At 41.1% G+C, this 25,572-nt stretch overlaps 1 protein-coding gene across 2 annotated transcripts in view; it reads right to left on the bottom strand.

The window, feature by feature from the left end:
- Positions 1-23,594, bottom strand: part of LOC146700816 (rho GTPase-activating protein 7) — a 111,308-nt gene extending 87,714 nt beyond the window's left edge. For both annotated transcript variants that reach the window (XM_085471059.1, XM_085471060.1), the window contains exon 1: positions 23,387-23,594. In XM_085471059.1, coding sequence (XP_085327185.1) covers positions 23,387-23,507 — 121 coding nt within the window. In that variant the 5' untranslated portion in view covers positions 23,508-23,594. The remainder of the gene's footprint in view (positions 1-23,386) is intronic.
- Between the last annotated feature and the right edge of the window lie 1,978 nt (positions 23,595-25,572).

Here is a 25,572-nt window from a genome sequence, read left to right as displayed (position 1 = left end):
AAGAAATGCTGAGGAGTCATTTAGCCCTTTAAATCAGCTGTGATGGATCATGGACACATCTAAAACCTCCAGGACACCGGCACTCGAGGCCTGGAGTTGCCTACCCCTGTTCTAGCTGGACTCAAATCTAAGTAGTTCATGAATTTCTGCTTAATGTAAAGTACATAAATGTCAACAGATTTCAACAAATGCACAGCAACACGTCTGTGATTTTTGCAGATTTGCTACAGTTAATTGCCATATTATCACAAACAGAGTGCATGCAACTGCTAACCTGATCACATTACATTGCAGAGTGACGGCAGACTGAATGCATTTTGATTCGTCTTGATGAACCAATGTCGGTTTAAAGGCCACAACATTTGAACAGTTGCAAAATTGTAAATGCATTGCACCCTATTGCACTAATTTTGGTCATGCTGTGGTCTCCAACCACTGTTTTCTCTGGTGTGACTGTAGCGTTGCCTCTCTGCCGAATCCCTCATCCTGCAGGTGGAGTCCAACTCCATCACCTTGGTTTGCGTGGTTAAACACCAGCTGCAGTCTAAGGCAGAGGAGTTTAAGACAGTCGGATGGACAGAATTTACATCAAAAACTCAAATATGTGATATTACAGGACAGGGCAGAGCTAACGTTAACCTTTAAGGACAAAATACTTTATTTTGCATCTCAAAGTAATCTAACTTGGCACTTTTAAGGATTAACACAGGAATTATCCGAATGATGAAGATTTACCCTCTGATTTGAATATTAGCATCAAATTGATGACTGACAGTCATTTCAGTAACTGTTTATAGTTTCTGCTGAAGAACTGTGAGACCCACATTGCCATTACGGAGACGTTTTGCAAAGAAAGACATAAAATCTCAAACTGCGTACACACAGACGTAAAGATGTTATAAACCTAAACTCACTAACAAAGATATTGTGGCTATGGTGGATATATGGGATGTAACCCAGTACTTTGCTGTATTTAATGTGGTGCTTTAATCCTTTCAAGCTCTAAGTACTTCTCCATGAACCGGTGAACTTTTTGAATACCTGCAGAAAGCTGCAACTTTTTTTCCAGCCAGTCTGTTTCATTAAAGGCTGAGCTGAGAGTCTGTTGAAATGGACTCGTTTTGTGTTGACTGTTGGGATGCTGGAGAGCTGTGCACCCAGATAAGAAAGATGTGAGCATGTGTACTGTGAAGGAGTTGACGAGATTTTGGTCAGAGTATACTGTCAGAATGACTGAAAGAGATGAAGGTCAGAATCCTCTGTTGGACTCTTTTAATAAAGTACTTTAACGTCACTTCGAGAAGACAAGCACGACCCAGCCATCCACTTTATCTAAGATCACAGTTTCTGTGAATGAAGCAACTTCCAATTTTATTTTTTAAACTCCAGCTTACACACTACCAAACTTTTCTCAGTACCAAAAATGGACCATTTACAGAAGGTTACAGCTTTGATGGGAGATGGTACTTTGGGAGAAAACAGCATCTTGGCCTCAGGAACCTGGGAGAGAGTTGAAGGAGTTCATGCTTGTTCATGAGTGAAGGTAGACAGGAGAAAGGGAGACTGCAGCCTCATCTGCAACAGCACCAGAAGATGTTAATCCTCAGGTGCTAATTCCAAAACAAAGGTTTGAAATTAGCACTTGATGTTTTCCTGTCTTCACCCAGGGTCAAGAAGCTCTTGGTAGTAATCGAAAGTTCACAAATGCAGGTGGCAGAGAAATGACTTCTCTCCACTGGGACTGTGGACCAACACCTGGGAACAGGGCGAAGAGCTCAGAATAGAGTTGTTGCTCTTTCGAGGTGAAAAAGCTAAACGAGGTAGGTGGGTCATCTGCCACCCGGATGTTTCCCAAAGGATACGCTGGAGCTTTGTGGAGCCCTTAGATTCCCCTCAGGAAGATCTGGAGGGAGTAAAAGCACCTGTGTTTTTCAGCTGCTGCCTTCACACCCCAATCTGGACAAACGGTGGTCGAGATGAAATAAAGACAAAGCTGGACTCGTATATTTAACCTAATATTGGCAAACTCAAAGTCGGCTGCATCCCTGCACATCACCTGATTGCACAGCCAGCACACATTAACTGATGGCTCCTTCTCATCTTACTGGCAAATCTCATTCTGGGTCTACTATTTAAACTTTGCAACCCTCCTCCATCCCAGCTCAGTATAGGATGAGCCTGAGGCTATTTTTTAATTTTTCCAAAACTCCAGGTTCACCTGTAGCTGAAGTTCAAACTGAGCATCAGAATGGGTAACAAAGGTGATTTAAGTGACTTTTAATGTGGCATGGCTGTTGGTGCTAAGACAGCCTGGTCTGAGTATTTCACAAAAAGCTGATCTCCTGGGATTTTCCCACAGAGCCAACCTTGTAGGTATTGTAGAGAATGGTCTGAAGAAGGGAAACTACCCAGAGAGTGGCAGTTCTCTGGGAGAAGATGCCTTCTCATCAGTCAAATGATCACTTGTTACAACCAAGCTATGCAAAGAGCATCTCTGAAAGCACAACCACACTCCTGTCAGCTAAGAACAGGAAACCGAGGCTATAATTTACATGGGCTCACTGAAGCGGGACCGTAGAAGACTGAAAAATGCCTGATGTCCACATTGGCTGCTTCCAGCGGGACAACACCCTATATCTCACAGCTCAAATCTGCTGGTGTCTTGATCATGAAAACAAGTTCACTGTACTGAAATGGCCTCCACAGTCACCAGATCTCAGTCCAACAGAGAACCTTTGGAATTTGGTGTAACAGGGTTTACATCATGGACCAAAATCTCGGAGGAATGTTTCCAGCACCTTGTTGAATCGATGCCATGAACATTTAACTCAGTTCTAAAGGAAAAAAATACTGGTGGCTGCAAGTGCTTCCCTTATTCTGCAAGGAGATACACCCATCAATCCCATTTCGACTTGTTCTTGACTTATTGCATTCACAAGATTTTCAGAAAACTTGACCTCTGACCTTGAGGTTACTAGGATTTGAACTTGTTCAAGATTTTTAGTAGATATACCTCTGGATTCAATTTAAATCTTGTTCTTGGGTTATTCATAAACGCAGGTGTTTATGCTGCCAGCCCACCCGGCTGGGTGACTTTTTTACCCCATCAGCCTTTTATAACTGTTGAGGGGTAAAAAAGGGAAAAGGGGGTCCGAGCCAGTACTAGCAAAGTGTACCAAATACTGTAAAGTGGTAGGTGAGCAAAGTCTCGGGAAAAGAATGAAAAGCATCACAGACTTCAAAATAAAATCAATATCTTACCCACTTGGTCTGACAACATAACCAACAGAGAATTAAGCAAATTCATCCAGCTCCTGTGTTCAAACCCACGTCTTAAAAAGCTGTTGCATAAGAAAAACAGTTTTTCTAAGATTGAAGCGTCTCAGCCAGCAGTGAGTGTGAATGTGCTAACTCGAGCAGAAGAGAAAATGAGGTCCGTCTGGGGACAACACTGTGCGAGGTGACTCGCTCCCATCCGTCTCAGCAGCACAATGCCGCTGTGCTCAATTGTCCCAACCAACCCGCCTGCGCTGTTATCATGCGTCCTCCTTCAAGAAGTAAATAAACAGATTTTTTTCTCCCCCTGGGAAACTGAATGGAAAGTTATTCAGCCACAGATACCCAAATGATGACTGTATCCTGGGAGTTTTCAGAGATATGAAAATGAACATAACACTTAGTCAGGTAGAGGCATTTTCTCAATGTGAAACAACAGCTACAAAAACACAGCATAAAATAACCGAGGCTCACAACCCCAACATTATGTGAATGTGAGAACGATCACGAATCATATCAGGCCTTCAGTAGGAAGCACAACAACATACAGGAGGAATAACAAGAAAAGCTAATCAGCTTACAAAGCCCGAACATCACAGGATGATAAGCTTTGACAGGTGAAATAACAACTTATTGAGTTTTAATTGCCCAGTGGTTTTTTCCATCCAGCTAATTATTGTCTGCGCTTGTTCCGTCTTAATCAACTTCAGTGACTCTGTGGAAAACTTTGAGCTACATTTAACTATGAAAAGTGCTGAGCAGTGTATCGGACGATGTTAGAGGCAGTGACAGCACTTTTAAATGCTTCCAAGGGTTGTCCTTAAGACATGTTATCAATTTATACACCACGGTGAATGCTTAGGTTAGCTAACTGATAGATGTTAATGGTTCCAGCTAGCTTTTACACTGAATTTGTTTTTTTAAAATAACCTAAACTTTAAAAGTCCAAACTGTCTGGAAAGGCCAGCCCCACTGATGTGGTGGGTTTCTGTCAGGCCAAGCACTGCTTACTCAGTGAAATCTAAAAATTAAACCGATCTTCTCTCCTTTCATCTCAAACAGTATTCTGTCACTTAAGCTTCTCTTGTTGCCTGTGCAGACCATCCTCTAAACTTAGTGACATCTTGTGGCCACAGTTGACTATTGTCTCTGGAAGCAGCCTTAACTCCAGTTGGCCCAGAAAGCTACTTCCACTGCTGCCTGACTCACAAGGCTTCGCTACAGTGAGTCCTGCATATGTGATTTGGCAGATTTCTATGGCAGATACCCATCCTGACAAAACCCCAAGAGATTTGTGTCTCCTTCTCAAACCAGGGACCTTTAACTTTTTTGGCACCACTGAAACATTTTTTTTATAATCTCCCATAGATACTGTCATACATGGCTTAAACCCTTTAATTCAGCTGTGATTTTTTTAATTACTGTATTGTAATATGTTTGTTTAAAAAATAAAAAACAGGCGTTAGCTTGTTTTTCAGAGCTCTTTTTTCAGTGGTACATGGTCCTAACTTGAAAGCCACACGGAAAAATATATGATTTTATAGAATATGATTCAATATTTCAATATTCAAAATTGAACAGAATACATGAATAAAACATATCTAAACTGAGCTTATCTTAAACAAATGCAGAAGTAATATTGATCCATTTAATGCTATTTGGTAACATTTTTGGCGAAATAGTTTTTTGGGAAACACTTTCAAATGTTTCACTTATTTTATTCCTTTATGAATGAATAGCTCCATACATTCATCCACCACTGCTCATCGTCAGCTAACAGTAAAATATAAAAATGATGGGAAATATAGAAGTAATAATTTTTTTAGAGTTCTTCAGCCTTAAGGGAGCGCAGAAAAGTGACGATGTTTATGGATAGTGCAGCATAATCGAAATAAAAGGCAGGAAGTGAAATCATGAAAAGGTATATGAACAGTATAGGATGTTACTTTTATTTACAATTATATTGTTATGTTTTCTACCGTTTTGCTATTTTATCGTGTGTTGTTCAGCATAAACACTCAACTTCTGTTATACTTAAATGTGCTGTATAAATAAACTTTACTTCACTAATGCTGAGCTAAAGGCCAAAGTCTTCCGCAATCCAACATCACAGAACACACAATACACTAATGCACCAGGATTGTGCAAGTTTGTCAGCAGCAAACGGCTCGATATTCACCGATCGAGTTCACCAGCTTTAGAACGAAGGCTGGAGTTAGTGCAAGATTTCCTGGGTTTCTGGTTATTCTAACCTGGATGACATTAAGTTTCCCAGAAATAATAAAAAAAAACTTATTTTTTATGTGCGGCTCTTATAACAAGCTTATAAGTTTGATGGCAAAACAGGGGTTGATACAGTGTTTTCATAGCACCTCCATGACTCTGACTTCAGCGCCACAGAATGACTCTCAAATCCAATAAGACAGAAACTAGATTTTAAGGTTGTGGAATGAGGAGGTGAGTAAAAGCTGCACCGAAACGGGCGAAACTATTGCTGCCACAAGATGAAGAGTCTGTTGTACCTTTGACAAACTCACTCTCTAAGCCACAGGACACCCTGCTGTTCCAGGATAGCAGAATCATTTCAGATAAGCCATTTTCCTCGGCTGTGCCCTGGTTTACTGCCACACCCTGCCTCTCTGAAAATCTGCTGAGAGATGATGAGAAAAGCAGCCATTTTGGGCCTTTCTGTGGCTCTCAGGTGGCCGCCTCCTCCTCGCCTCTCTGCTCTCTTTGGAAACAACTAAAGCACATTTCCTCCAAGATAATAAATCCAACTCAATAAATATTGTGGAATATGGGACTCTGGCTTTTGCTGAAAGCGTATTTTCTTCTTTTCATTCTGCTGTCCTTTCAAAGCTGTGTCCCTCTGCTGCTTTAATACAACCACAGGTGCTTTACATTGAATTTCATTGTGGCGAGAGATGCAGAGAGCAGTTTTTTTTCCATCTCGTCAAACCCGCCAACTGGCTGCCGGCTCGGTTCTTGGAGGCAAATATTGAGTGGCCTGAAATGTGAAAACATTTATATCAAATTCTAAATAGAAAATATGCCCGGCAAGTGTGCATGCAAGGGGAGGACGCAAAAGGTGTTTGCATTGCCACATCTTTAAGGGGAAAATCCTAAAATAGTGGTACATTAAATAATGCAGTAATTTTAAATAGAGATGGACCGATCCGATATTACGTATCGGTATCGGTCCGATACTGACCTAAATTACTGGATCGGATATCGGAGAAAAATAAAAAATGTAATCCGATCCATTAAATATCACGAAAGCACCTCACAAAACTTGCAACACGCCGTAACTCACCTCAGAACGTTAGCAGTCGGAGCAGTATGCATCACGTGATAGAGCGGCTGTGGCATGCGGGACCTGTGTGGTCTGGATAGCATGTGGAGCTTCGCTAGCAACCCGGCATTTCATCTCCGACAAAGTTATCCCCGAGAGAAGTAAAGCAAGTGTGTAAGTCCATCTCTGAATGTTTGTAAAGCATTCCTGCGTTAAGCTTAACAAGCGACTGCCTCTCGCTCTCCGGCTGCTACTTCAATCGTGAAACTGCTTAAATGATCAGCTGATCGGCTTTTCTGTCGCGAGTCCGTGTCTCTTGTTTGTTTTTGGCCCACTTTGCACCAGAAAGAGGAAACCAGCGGCTGAACAACAGCAGCACGTTTAAGCTTGATAAGCTGTTGTTAGAATTTATTTAATATTTCTTTCTACACCAGGATCTTTTTCTACGTAGCTGACGCTGGTAACTGTGCAGGGGCGGATCTAGCAAAGTTTAGCCAGGGGGGCCGATAGGGCATGAACAGGGAAAAGGGGGCACAAAGACATACTTTTCTTTCTTATTCTCATTTAAAATGTCGAGCTTTTAATAAATAATTATCTGACACCCAAAGTTTTAATTTGATGTAAAATGAATAGAAGTCAATTACTGTATATAGTGACTATTAAGTCTAATATATATACCCTAGTAAGCTATAGTACTTTTTACTTTGGGAAGGTACCATCTGTGCAGTCTGCAATTTTGTTGAAGAAAGATGTTGAATCTATTTAATATTTCTTGAAAAATAATTTATTTCTGTGCATTTTTTTTCACACTGCATCAAATTAAGGTTGATTACGTCGATTAAGCATCATGAGGTGGCGCGTGAGGGGTGGTTCCTTATTTTTTATTTATTTCTTTTTGTTGTTGCTGGGAGTTGGAACCCTATTAGTTAGGTTGCTTAATATTTACGCTAAGTACTCTTTAAAATACCAGAATAGGGAGGATGGTGTAGGTCTAAGTTTATTAGATTGATCAGTATTGCTGAACTATGAAATATTTTTTTTGTATACAGGTATAACAGAATAGCTTTAGTGTAGTTGTTGTTTTAAACTTGAGTATGAACTTGCAGACTTGCAAAATGCAGCAAGATATTTTAAAAAACAGTTTTGTTGATTAAAAAACACTATATCGGATTCATATCGGTATCGGCAGATATCCAAATTTATGATATCGGTATCGGTATCGGACATAAAAAAGTGGTATCGTGCCATCTCTAATTTTAAACAATCCCAGCATTTTTGATCCCTCCTAACTTAACTAGTACAACATCCATCTGATACTTTCAGCACATTAAAGCTCTGTTAAAAACCACAGCAATTTTACAATCACTCCAAGTGTCACGGGTGGGGGCCGGTTTGTGGCATAATTTGCATAGTACGGTTTGCTGGTCCGTGTCAGACTTGTTGTTGTTTGGCTTTATCAGTGTTTTATTTGTTCCTGAGTAAATCGGTTTGGCTGAGAGCAAAGTTATAGTTTTCACACAGCTGAATAAACGTCAAACAGCAAACTGATCAAACAGAAGTGTGCGATGGTCGAGAATTTGCTCCAGTGTCCTGTTATATTTTAGGGAGGAGCAGATGGATGAGTTTATTAAACTCCACCAAGACAGCTGGTGACGCAAATCTGAAGGCGAGACCGACCCGATTCACAGCCTCGCACTTCCGGCCTTCTGGGTCTTCGAAGGACCCGACCCACGTAGACCGCGAAGGACGGGTTTTCCGAAGGATGCGGCCTAAGTTTTGGGACACAGCTTATGGGGTTTTCTCTACTGTAGCCGTTAGCTTAGTGGCTAGCTGACTTTCTGTCGTGCCACTTCTGACATTTTCCTTCTAACCAGTTAGATTTTCCACACTTGATGAGGTTCGTGCCTTCCTGCGACGGACCACGTCAGACCAAGGTCAACAGCAAGGGTCGCTGGGAAATCATTGCTGATTGGCCAGGTTACATAATAACAAATGATCTAATTGGCCCACGTTTGGGCGCCTTTTTGATTTAAATAAAGATTTAAATCAAAAAGGCGCCCAAACGATTTACATCATAACACATCAAAATTACTTTCCACTGCTCTTTTCTCTAGCCAGGGTGTGATGGCTGCAGTTACAGCCACATATATTGGGTAATATCTGTCAAACATCACAGTGCTACAATAGACTTATACATAACACAACACTTTAAATAAAGGATTTAATTTACAGGGAAATGCAAACTGGTTTGGTTTATAATTAACTTACTTATACGATCACATAAAATAAGTGCATAGATTTTAGTTAGTTTTAGTGTATTATTTAATTTTCCTTTGTTTTCTCAGTGGCAGCTGCTCCCAGTCCCTTGGTTGATGAGCTAATAGGTGGGAAAAGGGGCGGAGCAAGGCTACATGGAGACCTGTAAACTGGGTCATACCACAACTCTGGATCATGGGGGGGAAATGGAATTTGTTATGTTAGTTTCAGCTACGTTTTTGTGCATTCTACCCCTTTTTGTGGGCTGTATTTAAGTTTAAGTCTTATTTAGGTAGATCAGTTTGTTTGTTACCAACTTTTGAGTAGAGTTCTGTTACTTTGACCTCTTTTATGGGCCCAAGATTTAGATCTTTAGTATAATTTAACCAAGTTTGTTTTCTGGGTTAAAAAAAAAACCTTTTTTGTTGGACTTTAACCTGTGTCTGACTTTCCTTTACTTTTCAGTCCAACACAAGCAGTGGTACCCTGGATGTTTGATCTGCTTTCTAGTAATTATCAATCGGTATTAGGACCTTTAAAAGTTTACCAAAACGCACTTTGTTTTCTCCATTCAAAACAACCAGCTGACCATCTTTTCTTGATGTTTAGTCTTGATTGAAAAATAGTTAGATGATGATGGAGACACGAACTGGCCTCTTAACTATGTATGACCCACAAAGCAGTCGATTGGCTTCTCTATTGGCTTGTCAGAATATTTGCTTTAACTTTAACTGTGCTCTATGTTTGATACCTCATGCATTAAAAATATGGTTGCAGTGTTGAGTTTGCAGCAGTACGTGTTATTATGACAGCAGCATTAGAGTGATTTGTCATTTCTGAGAGATAAAGCAAAGCAACAAAAACACTAAAAGGTTGAGCACAGATGGAAGGGAACATTTCATTTAATCTCTCGACACTGAAATCTGTGGCAGGAAAATGGGGAAAATACCAGCTGTGCTACCTCTAGGAATGCTGGTACCACCTTACAGCAGCGCACATTTTAGTCCTTAAAATATCCCAGAAGGAAAGAAACAGGTCACAAGATGTGATGACAGGAGAATTAAAGGGTTAGAGAAAACATTTATTTGAAATATTCAGACTACTGGTTCCAAATTGTGGGTTTTCAATTTAATAATTAATCTTAATTTAAAAATCAAATTTTCTGTAAGCCATCATGTTTCAGTGTTTAAAAAGCTGGTTAAAGAGGTTTGAGCACTGTAATCATCAAACTTTGAAAACGTGGCTTTTAATGGGAACAGGTTTTTCTTCACGGTGCGGAAACAGAGTGAAGAGTTTTTGATCCTATTGACTGAACTCAAGCTGAAGTTGCGAGAGGCTGCAAACGAGAGAGAGTGGTTTTTGATTAAAGGCAGTACACAACATGTCAAGGTCATTGCTATGATGATTTTTAGTTTTTATAAGACTGACATATGAATTCAGGGCAGTAAATATGAACCTTCAAATTCAACCTTGAATCTCTTCATTAGGAGCCAGACTGCAGCCACCTAAAATACTGCGAGGATGTTTTTATTGAGTTTTCTAGCTTCCAGTAGCTCATTCATTTGATTTTTATTAGGTCCTAATAGAAATCAACAGAGTGGTGCATTGCAATCAGACCAGTGCATACTGTTTTCAGGGAAATTACTTAATTTTGGAATTTAACCGCAGTCAAGCTGCTACTTGATGCGAGCGTTGATGGACGTAGCGCATGAAAATTTCATTCCTCTGCATCCAACATGGGCTGAATGTGAATCGGCTCATTGAGCATTTCGATCCAAACCTTTGCAATAAGTAACTAAACCAGGTGGTACGGCGCTTGCTGCCACGCCGAGCCGTCCTCCTCCCTAATGCAGAGCCGAGCGACTGAAAAATCGTCCATCTTTGCTGCTTTTTTGTGTGAAGAGTCAAAAGTAAACTCCCAACTCTTGAATGTCCTGCTTTTTCTTCACCGACTCATCAGTCATTCATTGGACTAACTTAAAGGTTTAAAAACACAAAGCTCTCTGTGATTGGCCCTGAAACCATTAGGTTTAACTCACAGAAGAAGATGCGGTCGATGGCGGTGTTAACAGGCTCCCTGAATAGCTCCGCAAACTCGACCACTTTGTTGCCTCTCCTGACATTTTCTTTTCAGCTTCAAGTAGAAAGTCCATCATTCTCATTCTGAACAGGAAGACCTGCCTCCTCCTTATTCTCATCTTCCCCCACATGAAGATTGCATCTTCATAAATCAAACAATTTCTGATAAAAATGATTCAGAGGGCTTCATACGTTAAAATATTCATGAACTGTGAGGGGAAAATTGCAGATGGGAAACCTATCAGTAAATAAGACAATTTTCAAATATTCTCTTTGTGGATGTTGGAGTCGAGAAACCTGAAATCTGAATCCTTGACTCTTTTATTCCAGCTGGAGTTTTTGTGCCCCCACTGCACATCTGGAAAGGTTTTTTAAGTGTAGCGTAGGCTCCATCTGAATGGCAAAAAGCCCATCGAACACACACAGACACAGCTCGGTACTCTCCAGAGTCCGTCGTATGAATGCAGCCGGAGTGACGGCAAACAGAGGAAAGAGGAGAAGAGCGGAGGCAGCACATGGAGAGGAAAAGAGCAAAGCAGAGCGAGGGAAAGGAAAAAAGACGGAGTGAAGGAAGGCATTGAGGATGAGGTAATACCACTGATGAAACCCAGGCAGCGATGACAACAGACATCCGATGCGTTTATGAAAGCGAACAATCTCAAAGAGATTTCTTTGTCTCTGTGGTGAGCATAGCTCTTCCCTGACACAGCTGCAGCTAAGACTTCTCACCACTTTGACTTCACCCTCATACTCCATGCACCTAACACTGTACACACCAAGCAGCTACCTGAATGCAAAGCATTAGAAATATAAAGCTTATTAAGGATAACATCAAATAAATGGCACTCGTTAAGTCCCTGTGTTTTCCACAACAGGGACATAATGACCCATAATCTGCAGAGAGCGTTGACCTACTACAGCTGCATCCACACAGGGAGTAATTTGCTTCGTTCTCGTCATTTTGAACCTGATAGTCGGTCACAAGTGGAGATTTTGGGCTCTGGTTGCCTAGGCAATGTCATATGTCAATCACTGGTATCCTGCACTCTCACTGGTAGGTGCATAAAAAAATATACATTATGATTGGAGTTTAACAAGGTGCAAACATGAAATTGACATCTTGCCCCACAAATATCAGCGATGTTTGGACAGCTAGCGAAGTCTGGCTACTTGGCATATACTGGTCTCCTACATGCTAGCTAGCTACACTGCTATAATTAGACTGATATAAACACCTTAGGAGAGGAACTTAAGGTCACAGAAGTTAATGCTGAGGGTCTGAAAATGGACCAAATTCATGCACATCTTCAGCACGATATTAGTTACAAATATGTTGATTACTCACTATGGAAAAGCTTTTAAAAGTCCACAGTGAAGTCTCAGTGAGGTTGTTGGCTGTAGCTACACTGTGGGTTTTTTAAAGTTCATATATGTGTTGCACATGACAAGAGTCAACAAAAAGCTGGAGAGAACAAGAGTCATGGTTGAAAATAAAGGAGACAGAACTGCAGCATGTTGCAGAGCGTCTTATCAAACGTTGAAGACGCTCGGTCAGGCAGATTGTAATAAATCAGGAGTGTCAAGACGCTGATGCCAAAAACCACCTTCAATGTAAATGTGAGACGCTGGCAGCCTCATTCTTTTTGCTTGGTTTCTTAAATGTATCGACAGGTGCGCTAAACCTTAGTGAAGTGGTAGCCCCCCTGGTGGGCTGTGAAGGTACTGCAGGTGGGTTGCAGTAATAACAGAAATTCAGTTTGAAATGAGGATGTGCAGTTGCATTTATATAAATGTATGCATTTATTTTAATATAAACGTGAATTCAGACTGGTAATAGAAGTGGTCAGTTTGTGATGCTGCTCATTACTCTGACCTAAATTTACTGATCTAATACTGATGTTTGCTTCCCCGTGGTGGGTCACACACTGGCCTTAAAACAGCCTACGTTGTTTATAATTTTTGAATAACATTGTTTAAGTTAAATAAACTCTCATTTATGTTGATTAGATGTAGATTTAAGATTAAGTGGGCCGTGTGGAATTTTCTGGTTTTTGTGTGGGTCGCAGCACTCTTGATTTTAAGAATGGCTGCTGTAGATCAAACAGGATGCAAACTGATAAATCATTAAGCTTTTTTTGTCTCTTTTATTTAAAATAATGATTCAGTGTGTGATGCCCCATGGACGATTAACCAAAGAACTGCGTGAACTTAGACAGATGACAACAGCTCCGGGTTGAGCCGGCAGGGCACGGACCTCGTCGAGGGAAAGGACTGATTTGTGTCCACTGTTTTGTGTGTCAGCAGTGCTGCCATGACTGAGCCTTCAAACTGTGGGAGAGTACAGTGTGTTTGTTATTTCTTTGTCTCCTGTGTTTTAAACCCTGCAGTTCGTTCCATCACACACGCTCTTCGTCACGTCCTGCCGCCGCTCAGAGACAGATGATGAAACACACATGCCCTTTTTCTGCAGTCATGCTGCTCCTTTTGCCCCAAAACAGATCCATTTACCACACAAGCTGCAAAAAACAAAACTGTGTGTGTGTGTCTGAAAGCTGATTATAAAGAGTGTGTGTCACCCTGTGTGTGTTATCCTCTTATTGTCAAGCCTGCAGAGACATGAAGGGGAAGTTTGTGTTTTGTTTCGGTGTGTGCGTGTCACCCAGGTTCTCACCCCAGTTTCCCCCACTCGGCTGTTTAGTTTGGCCCGTCTCTGATCGCAGAACAAACACCAGCCTTCACATCGATTCCCCCATCACTTTTGGCTCAGAGCCTCGGTGACTCTCTGCTTTCTCATTTTCAGTTTTAATCATCTTTATCCTCAAGAACCACTTCATTATGCAAGGCTATTTAACTGTAAAATCACTGTATAATTTGCTGTCTGTTTATGCAAATGGAGAGCAGAAGCTTCTACGGCTTCATCGGAAAGAAAAAAATGCAAGGACGGAAATTTACGCTTTTTTGTGATGATTTTTTTCTCCATTGGTGGCAAATTGATCCCAAAGCGAGCAAGCCAAAATTAAAAGTACGCTTTGTGGGGAGAATTAGTAATCCATCAAGCATTTCTCATGTCTGTCTTCAAATACTGATTAAGCCGCCCACAGTGAAAACATGGAAATGACGACAAAACCTAAACTCTCAACTGGACCTTTTAGAATTGTCCTTATTTTCTGTCATATACAAATAAAAAAAAAACCCAAAACCCCCCACCCAAAACAAACATATACAAATAATAAGTCCTCTAAACAGCAGCTTTACACAATTTTTTTTACACCTTTGGATCTCTATGATGTCATAGAGAGCCAAAATTTCACCAAATCTAAAGCAAAGCGTTTTGTGTGGTGCTGTATGTAATTAGGTTTTCTCAAATGATGCGAACATGGCAAATGAGCATTTGTTCAAGTGAAAATATTTCAGCTTTGGCAAAATTTAGGTAAGATGGAAAAAAGGAAGCTTGCTAATTTTGCTTGGCAGGAAAATTAGTCGGACTAACTTAAATTTAATTGACATTGAATTGAATTAAAGTGATTGGTGTGTGGACAGATCTAGTCTATAGGCAGTAGTCAGAACCTCAAATTCGTTAATTTGTGTTGCTGTGCCACCTTTTCCGTGTCCATCATGACAATTTTCACTCTTTATATTTAGTGATTTACAATTTTAAAAGATGAAAAAGTTGAAATTTAGAGGTTGGAGAGGTTGGTGGAGGTGGGAGATATTATTAATCCAAGATATGTTCTCTGGTTAAGTTTAAGTAGTAAAAGCAACTGGATTAGGTTGAGCGAAATATAATGGTTTTGCCTAAAATACAACAGTTACTCATCATGTTCTTTTAATCATAATGTTTGCATAAAATACAGAAGATGAGTTGAATCCACACGATTATAAGAGGTTTTTAAGCACTCAAATTCTCCATGGACATGAATCTGCAGGCACCTGCATTAATAGAGCTGGGCGATAGAACGATAACGATATGTATCGCGATATAACTTTTACTCGATAGAGAAATGAAGCTATCGCGATAGACCTCGCCGCTCTTGTCCTCTTAAAAAAAAAAAAAAAAAAGGTCAGCCAATCCAAATTAAGTAGCGCAGAGCCGAACCAATCACAGCCACAGCGTCACGTCGCGTGGCTTGTTACGTACAGCACAAGTGCCAAGCCGCACGTATGTTTGTTTGGGAAGCAGCCAGCGGGTAATGGAGGAAATGAGTGTGCCGACTAGAAAAATCAACCGAGCGTGACCGAAGAGAAAACAGATGATGGTTCCAATGCCGGAGAGATTGTCGAACGGAAGAGCCATAGAAGTTCCGTAGTGTGAAGGTATTTCGGCTATTTCAAGTCTGACAAAAACAGAGTAGCGTGCACTGTAAATGTGCCGAAAGCAAGTCTGGAAATACAATAAACTGGTGCATGCGTCACACTGTGCGCCACGTTATTGTTTCGGTGAAATGAATTTCTACAATACTGTTAATTCTACTCTCTGCAGTGTTTAAATGCTTACATATACACACAGTTACTGTCCCTCCACACATACGACTCTGTTCTGCTTCTATGCCCCAGCTTTGTTTACTTTTTCCCACCGAGGCTTCTAGACTTCTGATTGGCCAACATTTCTGCACGGTTAGGAATCTAGCGCCACCTGCTGCTTTGGCATGTTCATAGCAGCGTTTTCCTTCATTTCTGCCTTTATGTGTGGACGGGATTATTTTTTAAAACGAAAACGGAAAATCTCCGTTTTCAAAAATACCCGTGTACGTGTGGACGTAGCCTCAGTCTCTGACTGGAAGCGCTAATTCGTCATTCGGCTTTTGTCAGACTAAAGTAACTGTTAAAACTGTTTGAAAAGCTAAGCTATACAACAAGGAGAGATTGAGAATTTCCTTTTAGTTCTCAGTTTATTTGATATTGACAAAGGTTAGTCAGTTTTGTCTGTTCTTCTGTAAAACAAACTAAGATTTATTTTTAGAATTAATATTTTGTTTCTAAGTGGAATTGACAATTTAGTCTGATTCGTTTGTTCTATTTTGAAACTTAAACGCTTTAGCGGCTGCCTTTTGTGTAGTTTGCAATATTTGCCTTTATTTATCTGAAAAAGTCTCATGTTCCTTAAGTACATCTACCCTGTTGAACTTATTATGGGAAATAAATATTTAAATAAAAACAAGCTGCTGATTATTTCACATTTTACTTGTGAGCAACGGCACATTTAAATCTTACAAATATAGTTATTTGGCTTATATCGTGATAGATATCGTTATCGCCTGAAATGAAAAAAACATATCGTGATATGAAAAAATCTCATATCGCCCAGCTCTATGCATTAACCATTAACATCACTAAATGACTAGTTTACAGCGCTCCAACACAAACGAAACATACTGACAAACAAACAAAACCTCTAAACTGACGTGTTGTTAGATAGAAACAATGAGGTTAGCAGCTATATGCTACACTGGGTATCAAACAGCTTATTCACGTTAGCAGATAAGCTAACATTAGCCAGTTCTATCTGGAGCCTGTGAAACCAAATGGAAATGTAGCTATTGGAGGATTACTATAAGTGACATCAGCGGGGCAATCAATTCATGAAGGGGTTTGTTTGTTTTACGAAATCAAGTCTAACCCTGAGCCATGTTTCTTTCTGACTTATGCTAGCTAACACTAGAACACCTGCTAATACAAACATTTAGCTAGTTAGCTCAAAAGCTGGACAATCTCAAAAGCTTTTTGGCAATTTTCAAATAATTTTATGAATGTTACACACTTTTGTCTGCTCTATAGTGTGGCTAAATTATTGGCAGCTGTCTAGTAAGTGATGAGCATATTTCTCCTGTTTTGGCTTCCCTTCATTGGCTTCCTGTTAAATCCAGAATTGAATTCAAAGTCCTGCTCCTCACATACAAGGTCTTAAATAATCAGGCCCCATCTTATCGTAATGACCTTGTAGTACCATATCACCCTATTAGAGCACTTCGCTCTCGCTCTGCAGGCCTACTTGTTGTTCCTAGAGTATTTAAAAGTAGAATGGGAGGCAGAGCCTTCAGTTTTCAGACCCCTCTTCTGTGGAACCAGCTTCCAGTTTGGATTCGGGAGACAGACACAATCTCTACTTTTAAGATTAGGCTTCAAACTTTCCTTTATGCTAAAGCATATAGTTAGGGCTGGACCAGGTGACCCTGAATCCTCCCTTAGTTATGCTGCAATAGACGTAGGCTGCCGGGGGATTCCCATGATGCATTGAGTTTTTCCTTTCCAGTCACCTTTCTCACTCACTATGTATTAATAGACCTCTCTGCATTGAATCATATCTGTTATTAACCTCTGTCTCTCTTCCACAGCATGTCTTTATCCTGTCTTCCTTCTCTCACCCCAATCGGTCGCAGCAGATGGCCCCGCCCCTCCCTGAGCCTGGTTCTGCCGGAGGTTTCTTCCTGTGAAAAGGGAGTTTTTCCTTCCCACTGTTGCCAAAGTGATTGCTCATAGGGGGTCATATGATTGTTGGGTTTTTCTCTGTATCTATGAAGCGCCTTGAGGCGACTTTTGTTGTGATTTGGTGCTATATAAATAAAATTGAATTGAATTGAATTGAATTGATGAGTGGAAGTGTCAGTTAGCTAGCTGTTTGTAACATTAAATGACATTACTTTTAAGTATTTTTTGTGAGTAATAATATTTTAATAAACCACCTTTTTGGCAGCAACATTTAATTGTTTCATGTCTATCCTCAGCTGCTCAACAGTTTAAATAAAAAACAAAACAAAAAACAAAACAAACAAAACAAAACGTAGCCAAAACAAACAAACAAAAATAAAATCTAAATGTATTCTTGCTGCCTTTCAAAGGGTTGGTTCAAAGACAGGGACCAGTCAGATTCCATCTTCACTGACTTTAATATCACTAAAGATGGCAGTAAGTTGCTAAGTATCTCAAAATGACAATAATATATGGTTACTCTACAATCAGTTTGAAATCAAATGGGTACATGTTGGAAATTGCATTCACACTCTGATTCACTAATTCACATACATTTTTTACTTTTAGAGTCCAGATGGAGCCCTTACAGATTTGAAACAGAAATTGTGCTTCAGTTGCTGAAGGATGATGATTTATCAGTGCAATGTCATTGGTGCTAAGGAGCCTTGCACTTTTACATTTGGCAACCAGTTGAGTTAAGTCCTCTATAGCAAAGAGACACATCGCAGTCTGTGCTCATAGCACACACTGACTCAGAGTCATTGGTCTGTGTTGGCAATCAGGCTGTAGATATTTGTAATGTTTGACAGTCTGTCTGAGAGCGACTGAAGTCAGTCACTATTGTGTCGAGACAGCTGTGAACTAGGTGACCTAATAGAGCAATTGAAAGTTTCCTCTCCTTCTTGATTGAAAGTGGTTGCCAACAGGTTGAGGGTGTTGCACACTCAACCTCTGAACCACCATAAAAAAAACAAAAAAACGATACAGTCACCAGGCAAACTCAGATTTTCTCTCTCATCACCAGAAGGCTGCCGTCTTATGTTCCTATACCCTGTGACTGAGCCATTACCCAAACTTTTTGTAGCTGCTTTTCTCTCAGCTGTGTGTGAATGTGTGTGCTACAGGGATCTGAACCACAGCATTACATAATCTCTCTCTCAGCCAATCAGTGAGCACAACCCTTCTAACGTCATTTGTTGATCTGATCCAGAAACACACACACACTGATGTAAGTGTACACACAGCTGGAGCCAGGTATCTGTTCTCACTAGAAAACCCAAACCAGCTGTCAGAACACACACACACACACACACACACACAGGTGTTAATATGCATCACTAGGATTACTCAACTTTCACGTTTATTTGAAGACCTGCAGGTAGCTCTTGCAGCGTTGTCATTAAAAGCTTCTGAGCTCAGAGACCGGCCTCGTCCTCTGCAGCCTGCTGATCTGTATCATATCGAACTCCCCGCTGTTTGGATCAACACACACCGTTTCATTTCTCCACTTCTTCCAAAATGAGGCCACAGTTACATGTTATGACAGGAGACTGGGGTCAGTGGGAATGTGTGTATATTTCTATCTTGTGTGTTTCTGATTAATGTGGCAGTTCTGTGGCGCCACATTAATGTGGTGTTCAGATTCAGGAAAACTCACACAATATGTGTTTTAGTAGAGGCAAGCTGGTGTTTTATATGTTAATTGTTTCAATCACTTGTCTCTGATTTTGCACAAAAGTTAGAATTGCACAGTTACGGAGCCCTGCCAGGGACATGGGAGAAAAAAAAAATTAAGATGAACTTTTGCATGATCTTGCAAAATACACTGCATCCTTCGCAGGTCGCATTTGAAAGCTGAGTCGGTGTATCCTTCGTGACCCAACCTATCCCAGAATTCATAGCGCGGCCCAGCCAAGTCATTTCTAACAATGGCGGCAGATACTTAGTTTCAATCTTATGTTTTCTGGGTCACAAAATAAACGTTGAAGCTATTTTCAGGCGTGAATGTAGCTGTGTAAACTTCAAGTATCTGCTCGGTTTATCAAGACATCACATATTTGTAAAAGTGCTCCGATGTTTTCGGAGACGTCTGTTACCCACCATCTCGAAGCTAACTTTAGGTCGAGGCCCACTACAGCCGGGGGGACGCCGCACTCCCGGCACATCGTGCTTCGACCTCCCGGTCGGCTTCGAGCTGGCGCCCTCTGAAGGATGCGGCCAAAACATTTGCGCAAAAGTTCATCTTAATTTTTTTTCTCCTATGCCCCTTGCGGGGCTCTGTACAAAGTCACAATGAGGACATGTATAAAAAAATCCAATCAGGGCTCCAAAGCACGCCCACATGAAAGTGTTCTTTCCAAATGCTACGGACAAAATTTAAATAACGCTAACAATGGATCAGTTTGAAGAATTTGTGATCCTCAAAAGCATTTCCATTTTTGCTCCTATTGAAAAAAAATCTTTTTGAGCCAGTATGAATATAATCCTGTGAAACCAACATATGAAAACTGCTTCACGGTTTCACTTTTCTACCATTCGCTTTGATAGAAAAGTGTCAGCCTGGTGCTGGTGTGAAAGCTTAGAAAGAAACAGCTGGTACTTTTATTTTGGTGGAGTTTCCTTCTCACAAAGACATCCCTGGGTTACCATTGTTTATAAAATACCATTAAGAAATAATGAAAAGCTACATTTCCTGCTTCCTTCACAGAGCGCAGATCTACATGTTTGATTCAGAAGAGTTTTACAACTGTCTTTTGGCTCTTTCTGACACACAACCTCTGGATAGAATCGAACCAGCAACCCTTTGTTTGTCCAGGTAATGTTTAAACCACTACACTATTGAGAGTAATGAGCACCAATGAAAAGAGAAACATCCAATAATTATGCAGAAAGCATCAAAATCTCTGTAGGCTATGAGACCAGATAACGAGCTACCAAAATTAGCTGACTCATCAACTTTCTTCTCAGTTTGGCAGCTTAAATTAAATGCTGCTAGTACATAAAGCATACGCGACAGGTCGGAATTAATTAGTATGTGAAAATAACTGCACAACAGCCCAGAAAGAAATGCAAAAATAACCAAAATAGGACAGGAAATGACCAAAAATGAAATGATATACTATCATCAAAGACGAATAACAACAAAAGGCAGAAAATTACTGAAGGATGGAATAAAAATGTCTACAGAAAACACTGCAAACAGATGTCAAATCACCAGCAGGACTCACAAAACACCTGCAAGACACAGAGCTGGAGACAAAAAGACAACTGCATGAGCTGCTTTGTCTTTTCTGCAGTGTGGAGGTCTTGCCCGGAGGAGCTCGGTTTCATAATCCATCCATATGCTTACAGCAGAAAATATTATTCCATTCTCAACTTCTCACTTTAGCACTGAAAGTCCTTTGAAGCTCTCTTTTTTTTTGCCAGCGCTGGTATTTCACAGCATCCTGCTTTACATTCACATTTACACCTGAGAGTGGAGCACACAGGGCGCAGCAGGTGGAGGCGAAGAGTCACGCTCGGGGGTCACCTTGACATTTTCCCAGCTACTTCAGTGAATTAACCTTTTAGTCACAGGCTCACCTAACAAGCCCACACACAAACGGCCTCCAGGAAAATGAGACCAACCCAGCTTTGGCTCGACCGCGTGATATTTTCTCCGCGGGCTCACGGATCCATTAAAACCTGCTTTGTGTTAAGCGTGCTGAAATGCTGCCCCTGACCTCTCAGATGGAGAGAGAGCTTTCAAGTTCTCACTGCGGACGCCACGCTGGGATTCCTCGAAAACCGAGAGCTCCGTTTAGCACCCCGAGTATCACCTGGCGAGTTTGCCTCGCAGCGCGAAACAGCCGCGGGAAAACACTCAGCTTCAATGAGACGTGAAACCACAATCAGTCACAGCTGCAGCTCGCATGCTAGTGGCTTCATGGGACTGTCTATGATGGGCAGCAGGAAGCAGCAGCTGACCACCATGTTATGATACGGTCCATGGATTTTATTATTCATAGCTTTTAAAGGCAAAGGTGTAGATTTCATTTAGCACACATGCGTTTGAAAACGATAACCAGCGGGACAACGATGCTTCAGATCTTGGCGTTCTTTAGTCCCAGAAATACACTTCTACCATAATCTGATGCTGATTCAAATTCACCAGCATGCTGGAAATAAAGTGTCAGTTGCTCAAAATTCACAAAATTCACTGGAGTCAGAGCCCCAGAACAACAACTACGTGTGTCTCTGCATGAACCAAACAGAAATAATTGAAATACCTCGATTGAAGACACCAGCAAAGTTACTCGAAGATGAGGAAAAGCCAGAGCAACACCTTAGAAACTAACTTACAATGCCTTCTGTATCATACGTTCTTGCAGCTCTTGATTAAATTTATAGTGTACATATTATCTGTTATTGCAATTTGCAAAACTCGTGCACAATTTTAGTTGAACTTTTCTTTAACGAACCTTGTTTTGTCATCTAGAAAGAGATTTTTCCTGGCTTACGATAACAGATTAGCTGTTCAGCTACAACCGAGGAGTTCTTAGTAGTTTCCAGTTGTAGAGATCACAGCATCCAAACCTGAAGCCAGGGCATCAGGTGAGGAGTGAGATAACGAACCAGCTCAACAGTCTCTTGTTGTTCGTTGTGCACCATGAATTCATCCTCCAATGTGATATCCCGAGTTTTACTCGATTTTTCCTACACAGACAGTCTTCACTCACAGTCTGGACCACTCACCAGATTTGTGTCCCCGCAACGTCATCCTCCAAAATAAAAAACAAGGTAAAGAATCCACGACACAGAAACACATGAGCAAAGGAACCCAACAGGACTTTGCACCCATAAAGACAACATTTGATGAGTCTCGATACCTCAGTTTATATCACCAAAGACGAGTTTGATGAACACAAGAATACTTTTCAGGGTTTTTCCAGCTGCACAAGCAGAGACCACCCTCCCCAACTTCTGATGCAAATCCAGTCACTTTCTATTATCAGCAGGCCTGAAACCACTCAGCTCACAAAAGAGCTTCAAAGACTGCTCCTAGCAGGCTTTCTTTGGGTAAAGAGTGAACAGACTGAGCTAAAAACACCAACTAGTCCAGACAGGTGTATGAGAAGGTGACTGAGTGTGGGATTGGCCAAATGCCAGTCAGGTAAGGCTTTCTGATCACATCTCCCATCAAACTGGGTTCTGACTCACTTCAGCACTGCCTCTGTAAATGAAGAGTGTGTGAATCACAACTGCTTCAGAGATGCATTGGAATTTCCAGAAACATCTGCAGATGACTCTGAAAAACGTCTTAGCTTTTGATTTTGTTCCAACAACGATTGTGTAGTTTTTTTTGTCACATAATGATCCAAATGTTGTCACATGGTGATTCGTGGTCTGGACTGATAAAAGCCAGTGCTGCTGACTGTTTAATGACGATGTTGCTGAATTAAGCATAACTTTGCCTAAATAAAACAAAGCCTGGATGTTATGCTTCATTTAGCATCAGTGGAACTTAACTTACTGAACTTCTTCACCACACACTCTTCCACAGAGAGCTGAAACCATCGCCATCGCCTCCTGGAGGCTCCTTTTATACCCACTCATTCTCCTGACTTGTTGCCAGTGAACTTCAGTGAAAAGCAGCATGTTCCACCAGGTGTTTTATGCTTTTAAGCATGAAATTTTCACTCTTTTGTTGCTCCTAATCCAACTTTTTTGAAATGCATTCCTTGCTTTGAATTCAAGATGAGCTACAAACAATGACATTGCTAATTTAAAACTTTGCGACTGGACTCTAGGGTTCAGTTGTTTTGCAAACCACTGCATTTTGATTTAATTCACCTTCTGCACAGCATCTCAACTGGAAACAGACGAATGATTTTAACTATACCTCCCTTCCCTAATATCAGTTTCCTTCACCATGCTGAGTTGCACAAAACACTTTCACCAAAACACTTCTGCAACCTTGCATAAACTGCTTTTTTCCAGCTAAATAATCTTCACCCACATCGAATCCCAACTCACCCCACAGCCGCCTCTCCCTCACACCCCTCCAGAAGACATCCCAAGCCTTGTTGGTGGAGTCTTTGACATGCTCGCTGAAAGATCTCCGCAGCTGAGATTTTACCGTCGTGTGCTGAGCCATATTCCACACGTTCGACAGTCACATATTCCCAGTGAGAAACCTGTGTTTCTGGACAGTTTCTAATCCATGCGGGCAGCGTTCACTCTGTCACGGCTCATGCGGAGGGTGTGTTTCACTTAAGAGTTCAGCAAAGTAAGGAAGGAGGAGGAGGTAGAAGAGGAGGCAGGGGGGGCTGACACTTGATGCAAAAAGTCTGCATGCAATTTGTGAAACAGCACAGCCCTTTCCCTCCCTACAGCTCCACACTCAGAAAGTTAAGTGTGTGGGTACATCTATCTTTGTGAGAGCCAAATTCATAAAGTCAGGATGTTTGGGACGGTTCAAAGTTTGGGACAAGCCTTCAAAGGGTGTTTTGAGAGTTAAGAATTTGTTTATGGGGCAAGGGGATGTAATATGTCAGCGAAGATCCTCACAAAAATATCAGTGCAATTTTGAGTGTGTGTGTGTGTAGCTGAAAGATAAGCGAATGATTACAGAGTGTCCGTGTGTGTGCGAGGCAGAGCGAGAATGAGAAGTATTTATCTTTTGTGTGTGCGTGCTTGTGTCAGAAATTAAAGGATTTGGCCGGCCTGAAGGGAGGAAATGACATCTAACCTGGGTTAAAGGCATCAGCAGTATAAACACGCACGCAAAAGGAAGCAGACACACTCGCATTATAAACACAAACACTTCCATGCACACTGCGAGACACTGCACTGCCGCACACACTCTGAATATTTCATTATCGGGCCTCTTCGTGGTGGCAGCTTGGTCTCAGTTGTGTAAAAGCAACTTTAAAGCTTTGAAGGGAGGCTGTTGTTTAAGGAACAGCTTTCAGAGACGAGGCCGACTTGGACTTGTTTGGAATGATGTAAGGATCGACTTGTCAGACTTTTCTCACATGAGCTTTGAGCAACTTTGAGCCCCAATTTTTCCATTTTTTATTGGAAGTTGTGCAGTTTAATGTCTCATTGCACTCTGAAATGAAACTATAGTACAAATAAGCAAATTTTAGTTAAAAAATAAATCATGGAATTAATTTATAGACCAATAGAAATACAATAGAAATCAAGTGTTCAGAAAGTTCTTCACACATCTGTTGCAGAAGTTCCTATAAATGTGGCACTTGTAGGTTGCTTTGCTTTCACATAACAATTTGAGCCGGTGTAAGTCTGGAGACTGTGCTGGAGACTCCATGTAAATGGTAAATGGCCTGTATTTGTATAGCGCTTTACTAGTCCCTAAGGACCCCAAAGCGCTTTACACAACCAGTCATCCACCCATCCACACACTGGTGAAGGTAGCTACATTGTAGCCACAGCCACCCTGGGGCGCACTGACAGAGGCGAGGCTGCCGGACACTGGCGCCACCGGGCCCTCTGACCACCACCAGTAGGCAACGGGTGAAGTGTCTTGCCCAAGGACACAACGACCGGGACTGTCCAAGCTGGGGCTCGAACCGGCAACCTTCCGATTACAAGGCGAACTCCCAACTCTTGAGCCACGATCGCCCCCATGTCAGATCAGATTGTGTTGGTCATGTGAGTTCTCACATGCACCTCCGTCAGGAAAGTCGTAGAAGAGTTCAAAGTTGCAGTGCAAGTGGAGAAACAGCTTCATATGAAGGATTTCTGGTGTCATTGTGATATTTGAACAACAGTTTGAGAAAATGACTCTTTAAGGAGTTATAAATGACTGAAAATTGAAATTGGACTTATACGTTTGAATTGTTTTGCATGACTTGCTACTTGACTCTAACAAACCTGAGAGAGAATTCAATTTCATCTACGTGATGAATCACAGTAGTCAACTTAAGCCACATTATACTGTAAGGACATGACTATAACATCACAGAAACAGACCCAATGAGGGGACATACAAGAGACAATAGAAAAGGATGCAGCAAAAACTCGAAGTAGGAAGATAAGATGCATGACATCATCTATCCTTGAATAGCTTAAAAGTAAACTTGGACTTGTGCTGAAAGAATTTAGTCTAGACTTTGCGAGTTAAGCCACTCTTGGCTTGAATAAGTGTTAAATAACTTAAAACATAACACAAATGACTAGACTGGTCTCAAACAATC

This window comes from Copadichromis virginalis, linkage group LG10 (genome assembly GCF_057382275.1).
Source record: "Copadichromis virginalis isolate Kocher_CV1m ecotype Utaka linkage group LG10, C_Virginalis_male_GT1.1, whole genome shotgun sequence".
In the NCBI taxonomy this organism is placed as follows: Eukaryota; Metazoa; Chordata; class Actinopteri; order Cichliformes; family Cichlidae; genus Copadichromis; species Copadichromis virginalis.
Note: the sequence above shows the minus strand (reverse complement) of the source record. Positions and strands in the feature narration are given on the sequence as shown.